Here is a 13785-nt window from a genome sequence, read left to right as displayed (position 1 = left end):
TCCTCTGTTATCGACTCCACACGGATGGCTCTCGGTACCTGCTGCCCCAGTGATGGCCCAGATTAGCTGGGACCTGTTGTGGCAGAGGTGCTTCTTCCCTTTATGAACTTGTTTACTAAGTGGAAGCTGTGAATCTAAACCTTGGGCAGGGGAGAGAGCCACCTGTCCCAGGCAGGAGTCTCTGTCCCTCACTGGCACCTGTGCAAAGCTGTCTGGAGTCCTCTAACTCATCTGTCCCATGGGCCATTGCTCCTAGGAGGCAGGGCCATAGTAGTCACAGGTCTCAACAGGTAGTGGGGCTGTGGCAAGTCCTCGGTGGGGCAGGACAGAGTGGGAAAAACCACCACAGATGGGGCTTGTACTTTCGCTTTCCTGGATTTGGCGGAGACCTGAGCCTCAGCCCTCCTGGGACTGAAGCGGTCCTAGAGCGCCCAAGGACACTGTGAGGCCAGTGAGATGAATGATTGGAGCATGGTGGGAGCTAGAGAGCCAGACACATCATAGCCAGGCGTAATTAGAGGGGAGAGGTTTTGGACGGATACACTGTTGACCATGGACAAGCACACAATGGAAAGATGAAGTAGAAACCCCAGAGGTTACACATAGTGCGGGTGGATCACCCCAGGCACAGATAAATTATCTGGGTGTGGGGGCAGGGGCTTACAGATAAATTACATGTGGCAGGGAGGCGGGCAGCTTGCAGGTATGTGGGCGAGGAGGGGACCTTGGGTACTGACTTACCAGCATAACGCTTTCTTCCCTAGTGACTCAGGTACAGACAACGCTGGCCTCTGTCCAAGAGCTACTGAGACAGCAGCAGCAGAAGGTCCAAGAGCTGGCCCATGAGCTGGCCGCTGCCAAGGTACTTACTTACCTTTGGGCCTTTGGGTCCCCAGGCCAAGGTCTGTTCCATTTAGCTCTAAGCCCTGGTCCTCCACCTGTGCACTGTCTTCTGTGGGCCTGCTGTCCACCGCTTGCCGTCTTCTGTCATGGGGTGACACCTCCGAGGCCGATGCTATCCATCTCGTTAGAGAAGCGGGCCACCACTGCATTGGTGTAGTCTGTAGCCATCGGGGCGATGTTCCTGTTTCTGTGCCACCTCCTGACAGCGGGGATGGAAAGCCACCTGCTGCTGCTGGACTTTTGATGGCAGGCATGCCCCTGCAGGCTATGTATAGGTCACAGCCTGGCCAAGGAAGAGTCGAGGCCACAGAGAAGTACACCATGGGTAGTTGACTCATTCCCACTCTACCTAACGTGCTGTGCTCACCTTGCAATGGGCAGTCTCTAGACCCAGAAATCATGGGGTCAGATGATCTGAAAGGAATTAGAGTCACCTAGGGTTGACTAAAGTGCTTTCCATGCCTTGCGGCCTAGATCTGAAACAGTCTGCTCAGCAGCAGGCTGAAAGATAATCCATCTGGGATAAAATCCTTGCTCTTCCATTTGCTAACTGTTAGACCCCATGAAGTCACTTACACGTTCTGAGTCTTTGTAAGATGGAGCTGTGACAGTCCAGTCTACTTTGTTGCCCTGCTTATGTGCTTCAGAGTGGTGCCTGGTACCAGCCAGAGCCCAGGATTCAGGTCCTCAGCTTTGGGTGTGACAGCATCTTTCCCAAAGCACCATCTTAGATAGCAGGGGTCTGAGAGGCAGCATCTGTGGGGTCCCTGGGGTCCTCTGGAGGGTCAGGCCCACCTGAGCTGCTCCCAGGAGTGTTGACCAGCCTCTGTGCAGCTGGATGGATTGCAGATCCAGGAAACTGAACATCTCTGCACTGTGGTGGAGGCCGGAGTCCTTGTTGTGAGGAAGGTCCCCAAAAGCTCTCTCCCAATGTCCATTCCATTTTAAACATAGGCTGTCTCACTTCCTGCTCAGGTGGCTGGGTGCTACCACGGCTGGGCTGTGTCCCCTCCAGGCCGCTGTAAAGCAGGCAGGAAGGCAGCGTCGCCCCCAACTTGACTGTTATCGTTCAGATCTGTTTGCCTGCCAGTGGCCAGCAGCCATTCCGGAAATTGGAAAACTGTTTTCAGGCCATGAGCATGAGATGAAGACCACATGTTGCCCTTTAAGGAGGGGAGGCTGGCTGGTTGGGAGCTGCTGTGGTCTACAAGCATCCACAGTTGTCACAGCTTCTGCCTCACAGAGCCTTTCCCTGCTGTCCCTGCTGAAGTGGGGCTCTGGCCTGGCACCCAGGCCCACGAGGTGTGAGGACTCCTCTTACCCTGTAAACCGAAGATTCAAGCTATGTTTTCTCAGCTGTAATGTAAGTTTTTATATCTGCCTTCCACACTCCTACTGGAGCACTGTAAAAAATGAAAAGAAGAGCTTTAAGTAATTAAAAACCTACATAAAACTGAAGCCTGTGAGTTTGCTACAACTGTTTTTTAAAGAGACTGGCTAAAAAGCCCCAGATGTCAGGTTTTATTTCTAAATCCTGGCATCTGGCACCATGTGCGTTTGGAAATCTGAGTCCTTTGTGGCCGGTGAGTGGAAATTGCTCCCTTGTTAATGGGCTGCTGTAGCTTTCAAGGTCTCGGGGAAGCCAGAACAGTGGCTCCCGGGCCTTCCCGTCTGCTGGTCTGGGATAGGGACCCTCTGGGATGGATGCGAGGACGTTGACCGCTCCCTGCTCCCTCCAGACTGCCAGCCTTTCTTCCTGAGACTGGCAGCTGAGAGGTTTCTTCCCGAAAGGGTGTGCCCAATGTGCCGTCTAGGCTAGCCTACAGTGCCCCACCTTATGTCAGGAACCATGGCCCACAAGGGAGATCCAGGGGTGTCCCCTCGGCAGCCTGGGGAGAGCCTGGTGAATTGAGAGCCTCCTGCCTCTCAGGCCTGAATACACTGGCATTACAGACCACATGGCCACCCACAGCCCCAACCTGTGGACAGCTGTGTAGCCTTTCCTCTTGACACAGTAAGGTGTGATTCTTCAAGGTTCAGTGGTAGGAAGGTGCCCTACCCCTGCCCTTTGGGGACAAGGTTGAGTTCTTCTGTCCACTCAGCCTTGATTTGTCCCAAAGAATGAATAAGATTGAGTGGGATGGGACATCCTCCTTGACCCTTGGAAACCTCTGGAGATCTGAAGTCTCAGCTAGGAACAGGCTGCATTAGGGTGAGGCCGCCATCGTGGCCTGCTTAAAGGCAGAGCTATGGACAGACAGCACAGGCGCTCAGGCTTCCTTCTCTCCAGCCTCGCTCTGTCCGCGGCTTCCCCTGACTAGTTAGTGCTGACTGGTTAGCGCTGATTTCAGGGAGGCATTATGTTGAGATAGCTTGTGTTTGTTTATTGGTGGTGGTTATGGAAGTATCCAATAGTCAACCAAAGTGGAAGACCCTCATGGCTACAGCAGCCCCTCCCACTGCCTCCTGCCACTAGGACCCTGTCAGTGTCTGTGGAGAGATAGGGCTTGTTTGTTACTTACACGTGACACTGTAAGGCCACCTACAAACATACAGTGACTTCTTAGTATCATTGTATACCTGGACAGGGGTTTGGGGATTATTCGTTGGAGGGTGTTGTCACTGGTTGGTGTGGCAGTGGCCGAGTAGGACACGGAATGGCTTGTAGCTGCTGCCCCACCTAGGACCTCCTAAGTTTGCCCAGCCCTGACCCAGGCTGTGCAGGCACCACTGTGACCCATGTTACCTGTGCTCTGACTTTCAGGCCACTACATCAACCAACTGCATCCTGGAGTCCCAGAATATCAATGAGCTCAAGTCGGAAATCAACTCCTTGAAAGGGCTTCTTTTGAATCGGTAGGAGAGGGAGCTCAGGGCTCTTTCTTGTCCAGGGTCAACCTGGTGGGAGGGAGTGTGGCTTGTGGGCTGGCCCAGAGTCACAGGTGGGACTCAGTGGGACCCCTCACTGAGCTGGAACTTAAAGATCTTGAACCTGACCTCAGCCACTCCTGCCTCTCCTCCTAAGGGGCCCACAGCAAGGGGACAGTGTCCCTAAGAGTTGCATTAAAAAACGATTGTCTGAGAGGAACAGCACTGGCAGAGAGCAGGGACTACAAGCAGAGAACTCTCAGGCACATGGCACTTACTGACACGGGACCCCTGAAGGTGGCTGCTCCTTCCTGAGCATGGCACCTCTCTAGGCAGCCTTGTCTCAGACAGCATCCCACTGAGGGCTACAGGGTGTGAGAGCTTGCCTCAACAGAATCAGCCCTGTCCCTGTGAAGCTTCCTGGTGACCCTGTAGGAGCAGCACATTGTTCTCAGTGTAGTCCTGACTGGGGAGTGACCAGGCCAAAAAAGCTGAAAGTGTAGTGTCCAGGAAGCTGGAATGAGCAGTCTCTGCCTGAGTGTGCCCTGCCTGGCAGGCTGTGTCTGGACATGTGTGTGTCTGCTTGGCCAGGGGAAAGACCGTGACACCCAAGGTGGGCCTTATGGGGGTGGCAAGGATGGGGTAAGGGATGCTGTGATAACCCCAGGCTAGAGGAGCATGCTTCGTAAAGCCTCCCACATCCCGATTTTCGGAGGGGGCGGGGAGACGACAGACAGATGGACGGACAGACGTGGGTCTCTATAACAGATGTGGGCCATCCAGGGAGGGCAGGCAGATTGTCCTTAGAAGTCTTTGGCTTTCCTAGAAGATAGTTGACTCTGTGGCCAGGGGACACATGCAGGCCATGGGTGACACTGAAGCCCAGAAAAGGACCAGCAGTTTGCTGATGAGTGGTGCAGGGTCTGGCACTTGTACCACCAGGTGGCCTCTGGGGTCAAAGGCTGAGTCTGTAACTGGTGCTGGGAGGTGGCGCAGTCCTGGACAGGAGCAGGGCCTGTCCTCTCAGCCTTTGCAGAAACAGGACCTCATGTCATAGAGCTGCATTTCTGAACCATGACCATGCTGACCTAACTTGTCAGGTCTGTCCTGGAATGGGCATCCGTCTGGGCTGGCTGCTGGCCCAGGGCCTAGATGGAGAGCTGGCTTTTCCTTGGTCAAAGCTTGGGCTCATAGGTTTCCAGCCAAGGGTTCCAACATCACTTTTGCTCTTCGCTGCCTCTGCTCCCCTGGCCAGCAGACAGGATTCCCCACTGCTGCCTTTGACTGAAGTGATGATGGACGCGCTAGCCAGGGCTCCTGGGTTCCCAGCCTTGGCCCCTTTGGCCTCCTGTCTTTCCCCTGTGTAGCCGTAGGAGTGGAGCGGGGGCAGTGCTGAACGGAGGTGGGGCAGGCCCCAGAGTGTGCTGGGCCCCGGCTGGCAGGGCAGCAGCTGCCAAGGCAGGTTGGCCCTGACCTGGGACAGTGTGAGGCTGCATTAGGACGAGGGGGGAGGGGGGAGGCGGGGGGCAGCACAGGGCACTTCTGCTGTCCAGCTTGACTAATGAGACCTCCAGTCCCCTGCCCTGTGGCCCTGGAGAAGCTGCTCCTGTCCCTGAGCCTTTAGGGATCAGGGATCAGGGAGTGCGTGACACTGGAGCCAGATGCTGTCACCAACCTCTGCCTGCTTTTTTTCTTCGTCCACTGCCAGGAGGCAGTTCCCTCCCTCCCCATCAGCCCCGAAGATCCCCTCCTGGCAGATCCCAGTGAAGTCTCCATCACCCTCCAGCCCCGCGGCCGTGAACCACCACAGCAGCAGTGACATCTCCCCTGTCAGCAACGAATCCACGTCCTCCTCTCCCGGGAAGGAGAGCCACAGCCCCGAAGGTTCCACAGCCACATACCACCTGCTGGGCCCCCAGGAGGAGGGTGAGGGGGCGGTAGATGTCAAGGGTCAGGTGAGGATGGAGGTGCAGGGTGAGGAGGAGAAGAGGGAGGACAAGGAGGACGAAGAGGATGAGGAGGACGTCCTTGGGGTGCAGAGGGAGGACCGGCGGGGCGGGGACGGGCAGATCAATGAGCAGGTCGAGAAGCTGCGGCGGCCGGAAGGTGCCAGCAATGAGAGTGAGCGAGACTAGGGCTGGCACTTGGCGTGCCCACCTTTCCAGGACGTCAGCGGCAGGTGGGCACGCGTGTGCTCTGCCACCACGAGGGTGGCCAGCAACCCAGGTAGGGGTGGGGCTGTCCTCAGATGCAGCAGTGTGGGGTTGCATTTCTGTTCACCAGCCTCCCCGACCCTCCCCCTCCCCCAGCCCCAGCCCTGGTGACTCTGGCTGTTCCCAGCCAGGTGGAGGACTCAGGAGCCCTGTGCTCAAGCCCCTGCCGAGCCCCCTCCTGGACAGGTGTCTTGTCCAGGTGTGCCCTTGAGTATCTTGACTACCTGACACCATGCATGGCCAGAGCTCATGTCATCTCGTGCCCCCTGTCACCTCAGTGCAGGGGGAACTATGGCCCCCTCGGTCTTGCTCTCTCCCACTGTGCCCTGGCCTGGCCTGTGGCTTCTTCTTTGCCTGTTCCAAAAGCCAGAGCCCTGGACTTGCTCCTCATTTTGTGGGCCTGCCCGGACCCGGGCTCCCCACAGCCAGGTCCTGGCTGACAGACGCTGCCCTTGGGCACCTGTCCCCAGCCCACCTGCCGTGTTGTCCTGTATGCCACACAAGGCCATCCTCGCTTGCTGTGTCGTGGTCTGGCTACTCAAGGGTCAGGTGTACTTCTCCCTCTACAGTGGAGCCAGGCAACAGGGCCTTCCTGACCAACAGCCACGTCTGTCCTTCCCACTGAGAAACACATGTTCATTTATGTGATCATGTATAGATTTCAGAATATAAGATATGACTGTACATAATTGTAATAAAATATGAGTTGCCATATTTAACTTCTGACTCTGGCCTCATCTGCTAGCACCTGCTCCTCCAAGGTGGGTCTCAGCCACAGCTCCACCAGGTGACCACCGGAGTAGGGCCCTGAGGGACGAGGGCTCCCGGGGACCTGTCAGAGTCGCTCACCTAGAACTGGAGGGGCTCCTTCCTTGCGCTGGTGTCTGGAGGGCGACACTCCCCTGAGAGCAGGAAGGAAGGGACTCGTTACTGTATATAGACCTGCTGCTGTGGGATGAGCTGCCTTCCTTAAATGGATGCACATTCCCCAGGAGCCTGTCTGTGCTCTGTGCTCGGCTGGTCCCTCGCCTGCTCGCTCGAGCTCTCCCTGTCTCCTTTTAGCCTTCACAGTGTGCTGAGCTATGACCAGAAAGCCGGGCAGGAGCAGCGCCCTCCGAAGGACACTCTCTACCCTTTCCACTGGGGTCTGGCCAAGCCTGGACTCATGGAGAGTGTCCTATCTTGTGTCTTGTGTGGGTATGGGCCTGAGAAGTGGATCGTGCCCAGTAGTAGCCCCTACTGCAGGTGAAATCACTCAGCAAGGTACATGTCCTTCCGGTGGCCTTGCAGGCCACTGCTCCCCATTGTCTGGGCAAGGAGTGGGGGACATATCAATATAGCTGAGGGCTGTGGCTTTGGGCTTCTGGGTTGCCCCAGAAGATGCCTACCTCCCACCCCTCTGGCTGTCTCAGGTCTCCCCTTTATCGCCTCACATGAACCCTCTGGGTTTGGATCTCTAGCCACCTCGTCCCTAGATAGAAGCAGAGCCCTGGAGAGAGCTCCCCTGCCCGCACTCTTTCCTCGTGTCCTTGAGGAAGCCATGTCTCTTCACTCCTGGGGACAACTAGCCTGCATGGCTGGAGGACCTTGCTGTCCCTCCCAGGAACCCTAAGGAGTCCCAGTGTCAGGAGACAGGTGGGTAGACTTGGGCCATCTGGTGGGTGGGACACCTGGATCCTGGGAACATGGTTACTGGGTGATCACAGCCCCTTTGGGTCCATTTAATACTGTTTGTAACTTCTGAGGTCCCCTCTAAAGAGAACCAGAAAAGACTAGAAGGCAGATGCCCTGGGACAGAAATGAAGCCAGAGTGGGGGCTGGGGCAGCGAGTGCAAAGTGCTGGCCATGGCAACCTCTCACCCCGCGATGTCCTGCTTGCTTTGAATGTGAGAGCTGGGCCTGAGAGTCCTCCGTGCCTCACCGCCCCCAGTTTTCCCCACCTGGGGGCGTTACCAGGTCGGAGGGTCCCGGACTCAAGCTTAGAAGAGAAGGGAGAGAAACCTGGCTTCAGCTTTTGAGGACAGAGAGTCTGGCGTGACTTCAGGGAGAGAAAAGCCCCTCCCCAAAACTGCGTGAGGGCTGCCTAATAAAGGCGGCTGCTGGACGGGGGAAACAGCCCTTCGGAAAAAAAGCCTTTCATTAGAAAAATAATGCATTTCATCCAAATAAGGTAAAAATATTTGGAATGGGGCAGAAGTGAGCAGCAGGCAGCGCCCGTCAGGCCCTTTCTGGAAGGCAGTACATTATTAAACTCAATTACGATGTCTTTTTATAAAGTGTCGTTTGGGAGAGGACGAACCCCAGTGCTTGGAGGCCGTGCGCAGCTGTCTTGACCCCCTGCACGAGCTCCCCTTAGACTCTGGCCTCCCCTAGTGCCGGGGGACTCACTGGAACTACCTTGGGCAGGATAGAAAGGACAGACGTGGAGGGAGCCACCCAGGGAGGAAGGGGGCTGGGGGTGGGGAAACATCGCTGGCTGGAGCTGGTTGTGGGGTTTGCCTCAGGCATCCCAGGCACTGTTGTGGGGAAAGGAGTACCGGGGGACTGCTAAGTTTGTACCCCAAAATATTGGGCTTCTCTGAAGTATATGTGTATAAATACGTAATTTAGGAAAAGCTTGTGACTCGGGCGACTGAGTTGTGGCTTGTGTTTACGGGATTCTCTATCACTCACTCACTGTTTTTTAATAATACAACCCTCCTCCTCATTCTGAGTGACTTGGCCATTGAGAGGAAAATGGTCTGTGATTGTCCTTTGGGCCTCTCATACCCACTACTTACGCTGGGACCCATCCAGGCTGGAGAAGACACTGGCCCTTGGGGGTCTTGGCCAGGCCTCTCCTCTGAGGACTGTCCTGCCCCTCCCTGCCCAGGGAAGGAGGGGGTGTGCTGTAGTCACCCTCAGGAGCACACTGAATTCAGGGCTGCTTTCTCCTGGTCTAAACACTTCTGTGGGACACCAGAGGAGAAGGCACAGGGAGGTCCCCCTCATGTGGAATACTCCCTGGGCATGAAGCCCAGGCCTCATTGGACTTTTGGCAGGTGGAGCCTGGCTACTCTTCTTAACCTGCTCCTGGCCTGGCACAGGTCTTTCTCATCCAGACCCACCCTGTCTAGCCAAGTGGCTAAGGGAGGTATCTTAGCTGATACCTCAGGGTCTCTACACAAGGTGGCATGCCCATGCCATTGCACACATTACATATGGCCACAGGGGCCTGCCATTTCCACACCCCTGCCTGCACAATCCGAGCTCAGGTCATAATCCCACGGCTCCTCATCCAAACCAGTTTGAGAGTTCAGCCTGCCTTTGGGCAACTACCTGAAAGATGAACAAGTCTAGTTCACTTTCCTTGAGGGCTTTGAAGGCTGTGTTCTCCCAGAAGAGGGCGGGTTTGTGGAAGCTTTATAAGGAGATGCCTGGAGTCTTTCCTTGCTCCACAGCAAGGCCTGGGAAGACTTTAAAGGAACAGGGATGTTGTGTCCAGTAGCTTGTGCCTCCAGTCCCAGCTACCCGGGAGGCTGCAGCAGTGAGGAGCCCAGGAGTTCCAGGCTCTGGAGAGATTCTCCAAGAATAAAGGAGACACGAGTGAGTGAAGAGTAGGGTCGTGGCTGTAGAGGCAACTGCTCCTCCTTACGGTACAGTCAACAAGCCCACCCTAAGTCGAAAAGTTGAGTGGGAAAGTCCCATAACACACCAGTGTCCAAACCCCCGCACGGCAGCGTGGCACGCTGGCACTCGGCTACTCCCTTTGCTGTGGCCGGTGGATTGTGAGCTATGGCTGCTTCTGGCTAACCTGCTTTGGTTTGTGTGTGTGTGTGTGCACACATGAATGTGCACATGGAGGCCATCTGGCCTCTGGTGTCATCCTTAGGAACACTGTCCACCTCCTTTGAGACATCTCTCATTAGCCTGCAGCTCACTTGGTCAGGCTTGACTGGCCATGAGCCCTAGGGATCCGCCAGCCTCTCCATCCCAACGCAGACACTGTAGGTGTGTGCCACCATGCTAGCGTTTTTACAAGGGTTCTAGGAATCGAACTTGGGTCTTTGTACTTGCAGGGCGAGTGCTTTACCAGCCGAGCCGTCACCCCCACTGTGGTTTCCATGGACTCTAAATAAAGCTATGGTAACTTGGATGTGTGTGTGCAGTTTGATGTCTGGCTAGCCTATCACCCCAACTCTGGCATCATCTCCAGGGCACTGCTGTTGCAAGGGACCTATATAGACACAGGGCACAGCAGTTGGCCTCCAGAGGCTCAGGCAAAGCTAAGGGTTGCACGTTTTTGAGGCAGGCAGGGCCGGGTAAAGTTCCTTGGTGGGGAATGGGCAGGGTCTCCCTTAGTGACATGATCCCAGAGGCCAAGCAGCAGCCCTCCACATCCTGGAAGTCACTTTCTGTCAGCTTGCCCCCAGGTTGGGATAGCTCTTGCCAGAAAGGATGGCACAGGTGGCCTTCTTTGTTTCTGCAAGGTCCCCAGTACTCTGGGGGGTCTTGTTTCTTGGAGGCCTGACCTGTCCTTAGGCAGCAAAATGTTCATCCCTGTGTCCTGGCTCTGGGCCAAAGCCACCTGCAGAGCTGGATCACCTCTCATGACAGAGAACGGACACCTGTGTTGCCCAATGGCCTGGATACACTGCCCAGGGAGGACACTGTCTTAGTACTGTGTGTCCCCCAGAGCCAAGGGCAAGGCCCACAGTCGCACCTGGCCCCATTGCCAGAGCACCCTGGCCAGCCCTGTCTGGGAAGGAGGCGCTCCACTGAGACCAGCTGCAAGCCTGCACAGCTGTTTCTAACTCATTCCTCGAGGTTACAAAACTCTTGAATTTGCCCCAATTTGGGTGTTGAAGCGTCACACTACCACAGCTAATTAAACCCCAGAACAAAACATGTTTTACAGCATTTTGTACCAAATCCAACAGGCCACAGGGAACGTCATGGGCCCTGGGCCCTGGGCCCTGGGGTGGAGTGCTACCCACAGCAGCTAGCTCCCTGCCTGGCTCTAGGGTAGGGCTAGAACCCCATCTAAGTGGGCTCATGTACCTGACACAGGGGTGTGTGCCCTTCTTGGCCCTTCAGGGCCAGCAACCCATTCTCTGAAGGGACACCTGGTGCCTTTCCCTGGGCACTGCCTGAAGGTGGCTATCAGGCTGCTTCCATCATCCTTTGGTATGGTCTGCCAAGGTCCGTCCAGGCCCAGAAAGTCCAGGGACAGGAGATGAAGGGGTGTTTTTTTTTGGGGGGGGGTGCAGTCAAGATTAGTAAACTGTCTAATTAGTGTACCCCGCCCCTGGGCCCCACGAGTCCACCTCAAAATCTGCCTCCTCTGTGCTGTGCCCAGAAAGAGCCCCGTGGCCACACCACCCACCAGCCTATTGCCAGCTGAGCTTGGGGCTTGGCTCCCTGCCTCCCCTCAGGCCCCACGGGAGGCAGCGCAGCCCACCAGGGCCTGTGAAGCTCCAATAATGGTTTTAATTTGTTGAACTTGTGTTTTATCCCATAAATTAGTCACTGTTTTATTTCACAGAATCGAGATATCCACAAACAACAGGCGAGTTCCAACTTGAACATTTTAATAAGACCAAAAAAAGTCTCTATTTTCATGTCTGTTACAAACATATTTATGTAAATAGCCTGTGGGCCTTGTTCCAGGAACCCAGCAGAAAGGGAAGAGCACTCTATGCTTGCCTGGAGAGGCTGTGTGTGAGAAACACACCCAGCCTGGCACCGGCGGGCGAAGCTTGAGTGTGCTGGGCTCGGCGACGGAGAGTGTACTACAAGAACTCGGCTTTTTGAGACCCTTGGGAAAGTGACATGATGTCCCCTGTGGCAGGAGTGTGGCAAGTCAGTGTGATGGTGCTCAGCGGGGAAGACCAGGGTGGGCTCTGCATGTCTCTCCCCTGAGGCCTTGGGCAGCTCTGGCCACTTGGAAACCAGCTCTGAGTGAGGCTGGCATGGTGCAGATGACAAGGTTGAGAGGCAGGTCACCCGTTGGAAGTGATGGGGGAAACAGAGGTCACGTGACCTGTGCTTGACTTCGCTTCCAAAGGTATCCTCAGCCATAGTGCCACCAGGGCCAGCAGCTTAGGCCTTGGCTTGAAGGCTGCAGACCCATGACCCTATTCCTCTGGATCTGCCACCATGTGCTCCAAGCAGGAGCCTCGCCAGCATCCGGGCTGGATCCGGGTACGTGCTGTTCCCAGACTGGGCAGGTCCCTGCAGGAAGAAGGAAGGAGCTGAAGGATTTGCCTTGCCAAGTGGCAGTCCTGGAGCCCCTGAGAATACACAGGAGAGCTGGCCAGAGTGTCAGGCCTGGGGAGGCTTGAGGCGGCAGACTTCACTGCCAGGTGGCCCTACTAAGGAGTGATTCCTGAGCCTCGAGTGGGGTTCAGGTGGGGCTAAGGGGAGGAGCCCTCCTTTTTCAGTTGAGCAAGGGTTGAGCTCCCCCCCCCCCCGCCCCAATCATCTCTCTCTAGCAAATAGTGGGAGAATCTAGCCTTATGCTCAGAGGCAAAACTAGTCTCTCTGAAACCCCTGCCCTGCTGGTGTCAAAGTGGCCTAGTCCCTCCTCCTGTCCCTGGGCACTTGGAGACTGGCTGTGTTTGGGCCACCCCACACATCTGGGTCACGGCCAGCTACTCTGGGATAATTTTAAAAATAAAGATAATGTGACGGATTTTTTTTCCAGTTTTTATTGAGTGAAAATGTCAAACCTTGCATCAGTCATGCAAAAAAATCAAATAAATAAAACACATATATTAAATTTCTAATAGCACTAAATTCAAGTGGAAAAATATTCAGTTCTTAATAACCAGGTGCCGAGGAGACCAGATTCAAGTAATCAGGGCACGCGCTGTTCAGTTCGCTTTCACGGTCTGCATTTTTGTCTCAAAACCTCTCTATATATCTCTATATATCTATATATGTATATACATATAGATATATACACACATATGTGCATACATATTACTTTTATATTTATATATATACACATACATAGTTATAAAACATTAAAAAGAGCATTGGTGGATCAGGCATCATTTTCCTCACAGAAAGAAAATAAAACAAAAATTACACATTAAAATTCAAAATGAGCTAGCAATGGCTTATAGTCCTAATGTGCAATATGAAGCTTACAAAAGGCTAGACTTCGCACTCTCCGCGTCTTCTTTTCTTTTTTTTTTTTTATTTTTTGTTTGATTTTTGCTACATTGAAAATTTTTTTTGTTTTGTTTTTTCCTTTACAAAACTCCTTCCACAGAGGCAGGTCCTGTGGTAGGTCAGACTCTGGGCGAACTCTCAGCAGCAGCATGGAGGCTCTGGCAGGGGCCGTTTAGAAATCAACGTGTTTCCTGTTGGATTAGGTACTCTCTTCTCTCCACTGTGCCCTCCCTGCACCCTCTCCAGTTCAGATGGTCCTGGCTTTCTGGCTGTGGGCAGCCAAGAGGGGACACACACACACACACACACACACACACACACACACACACACACACTAGGAGACAGATAAAGAAAACCACTGTCCCGTTTGGGCAGGCTCCCCGTTGAAGATGCGTGGGAGGGCCTTGCCGGTGGCAGCTGGACCCCTCCGTTGCTTGCTGGGGTTGGCCCGCTGTCTTCCAGCCTGCCACTGGCCAGGATCTGGAGTGCACAGGTTCACACCACAAGCCTGGCCTCAGGCAGCCTGCTCCTACTGGAGCAGTGACTGGCCATGTGCCTGCAGGTGAGCCCCGAGCTGAGCCCAGGGGGCCTTATTGCCTCCAGGAAGGGGTATTTTGGAAAAGGAACGAAATCTGGGTGGGCT

At 54.8% G+C, this 13785-nt stretch overlaps 1 protein-coding gene across 1 annotated transcript in view; it reads left to right on the top strand.

Moving 5' to 3' along the window:
* Pex14 (peroxisomal biogenesis factor 14) overlaps positions 1–6703 on the top strand; it is a 148848-nt gene extending 142145 nt beyond the window's left edge. The window contains exons 7-9 of the mRNA XM_059255387.1: positions 765–862; positions 3668–3759; positions 5480–6703. Coding sequence (XP_059111370.1) covers positions 765–862; positions 3668–3759; positions 5480–5906 — 617 coding nt within the window. The 3' untranslated portion in view covers positions 5907–6703. The remainder of the gene's footprint in view (positions 1–764; positions 863–3667; positions 3760–5479) is intronic.
* Positions 6704–13785: the final 7082 nt, after the last annotated feature.

This window comes from Peromyscus eremicus, chromosome 2, assembly GCF_949786415.1.
Source record: "Peromyscus eremicus chromosome 2, PerEre_H2_v1, whole genome shotgun sequence".
Classification (NCBI taxonomy): domain Eukaryota; kingdom Metazoa; phylum Chordata; class Mammalia; order Rodentia; family Cricetidae; genus Peromyscus; species Peromyscus eremicus.
The sequence above is the reverse complement of the archived record's forward strand: the minus strand, read 5'-3'. Positions and strand labels throughout refer to the sequence as shown.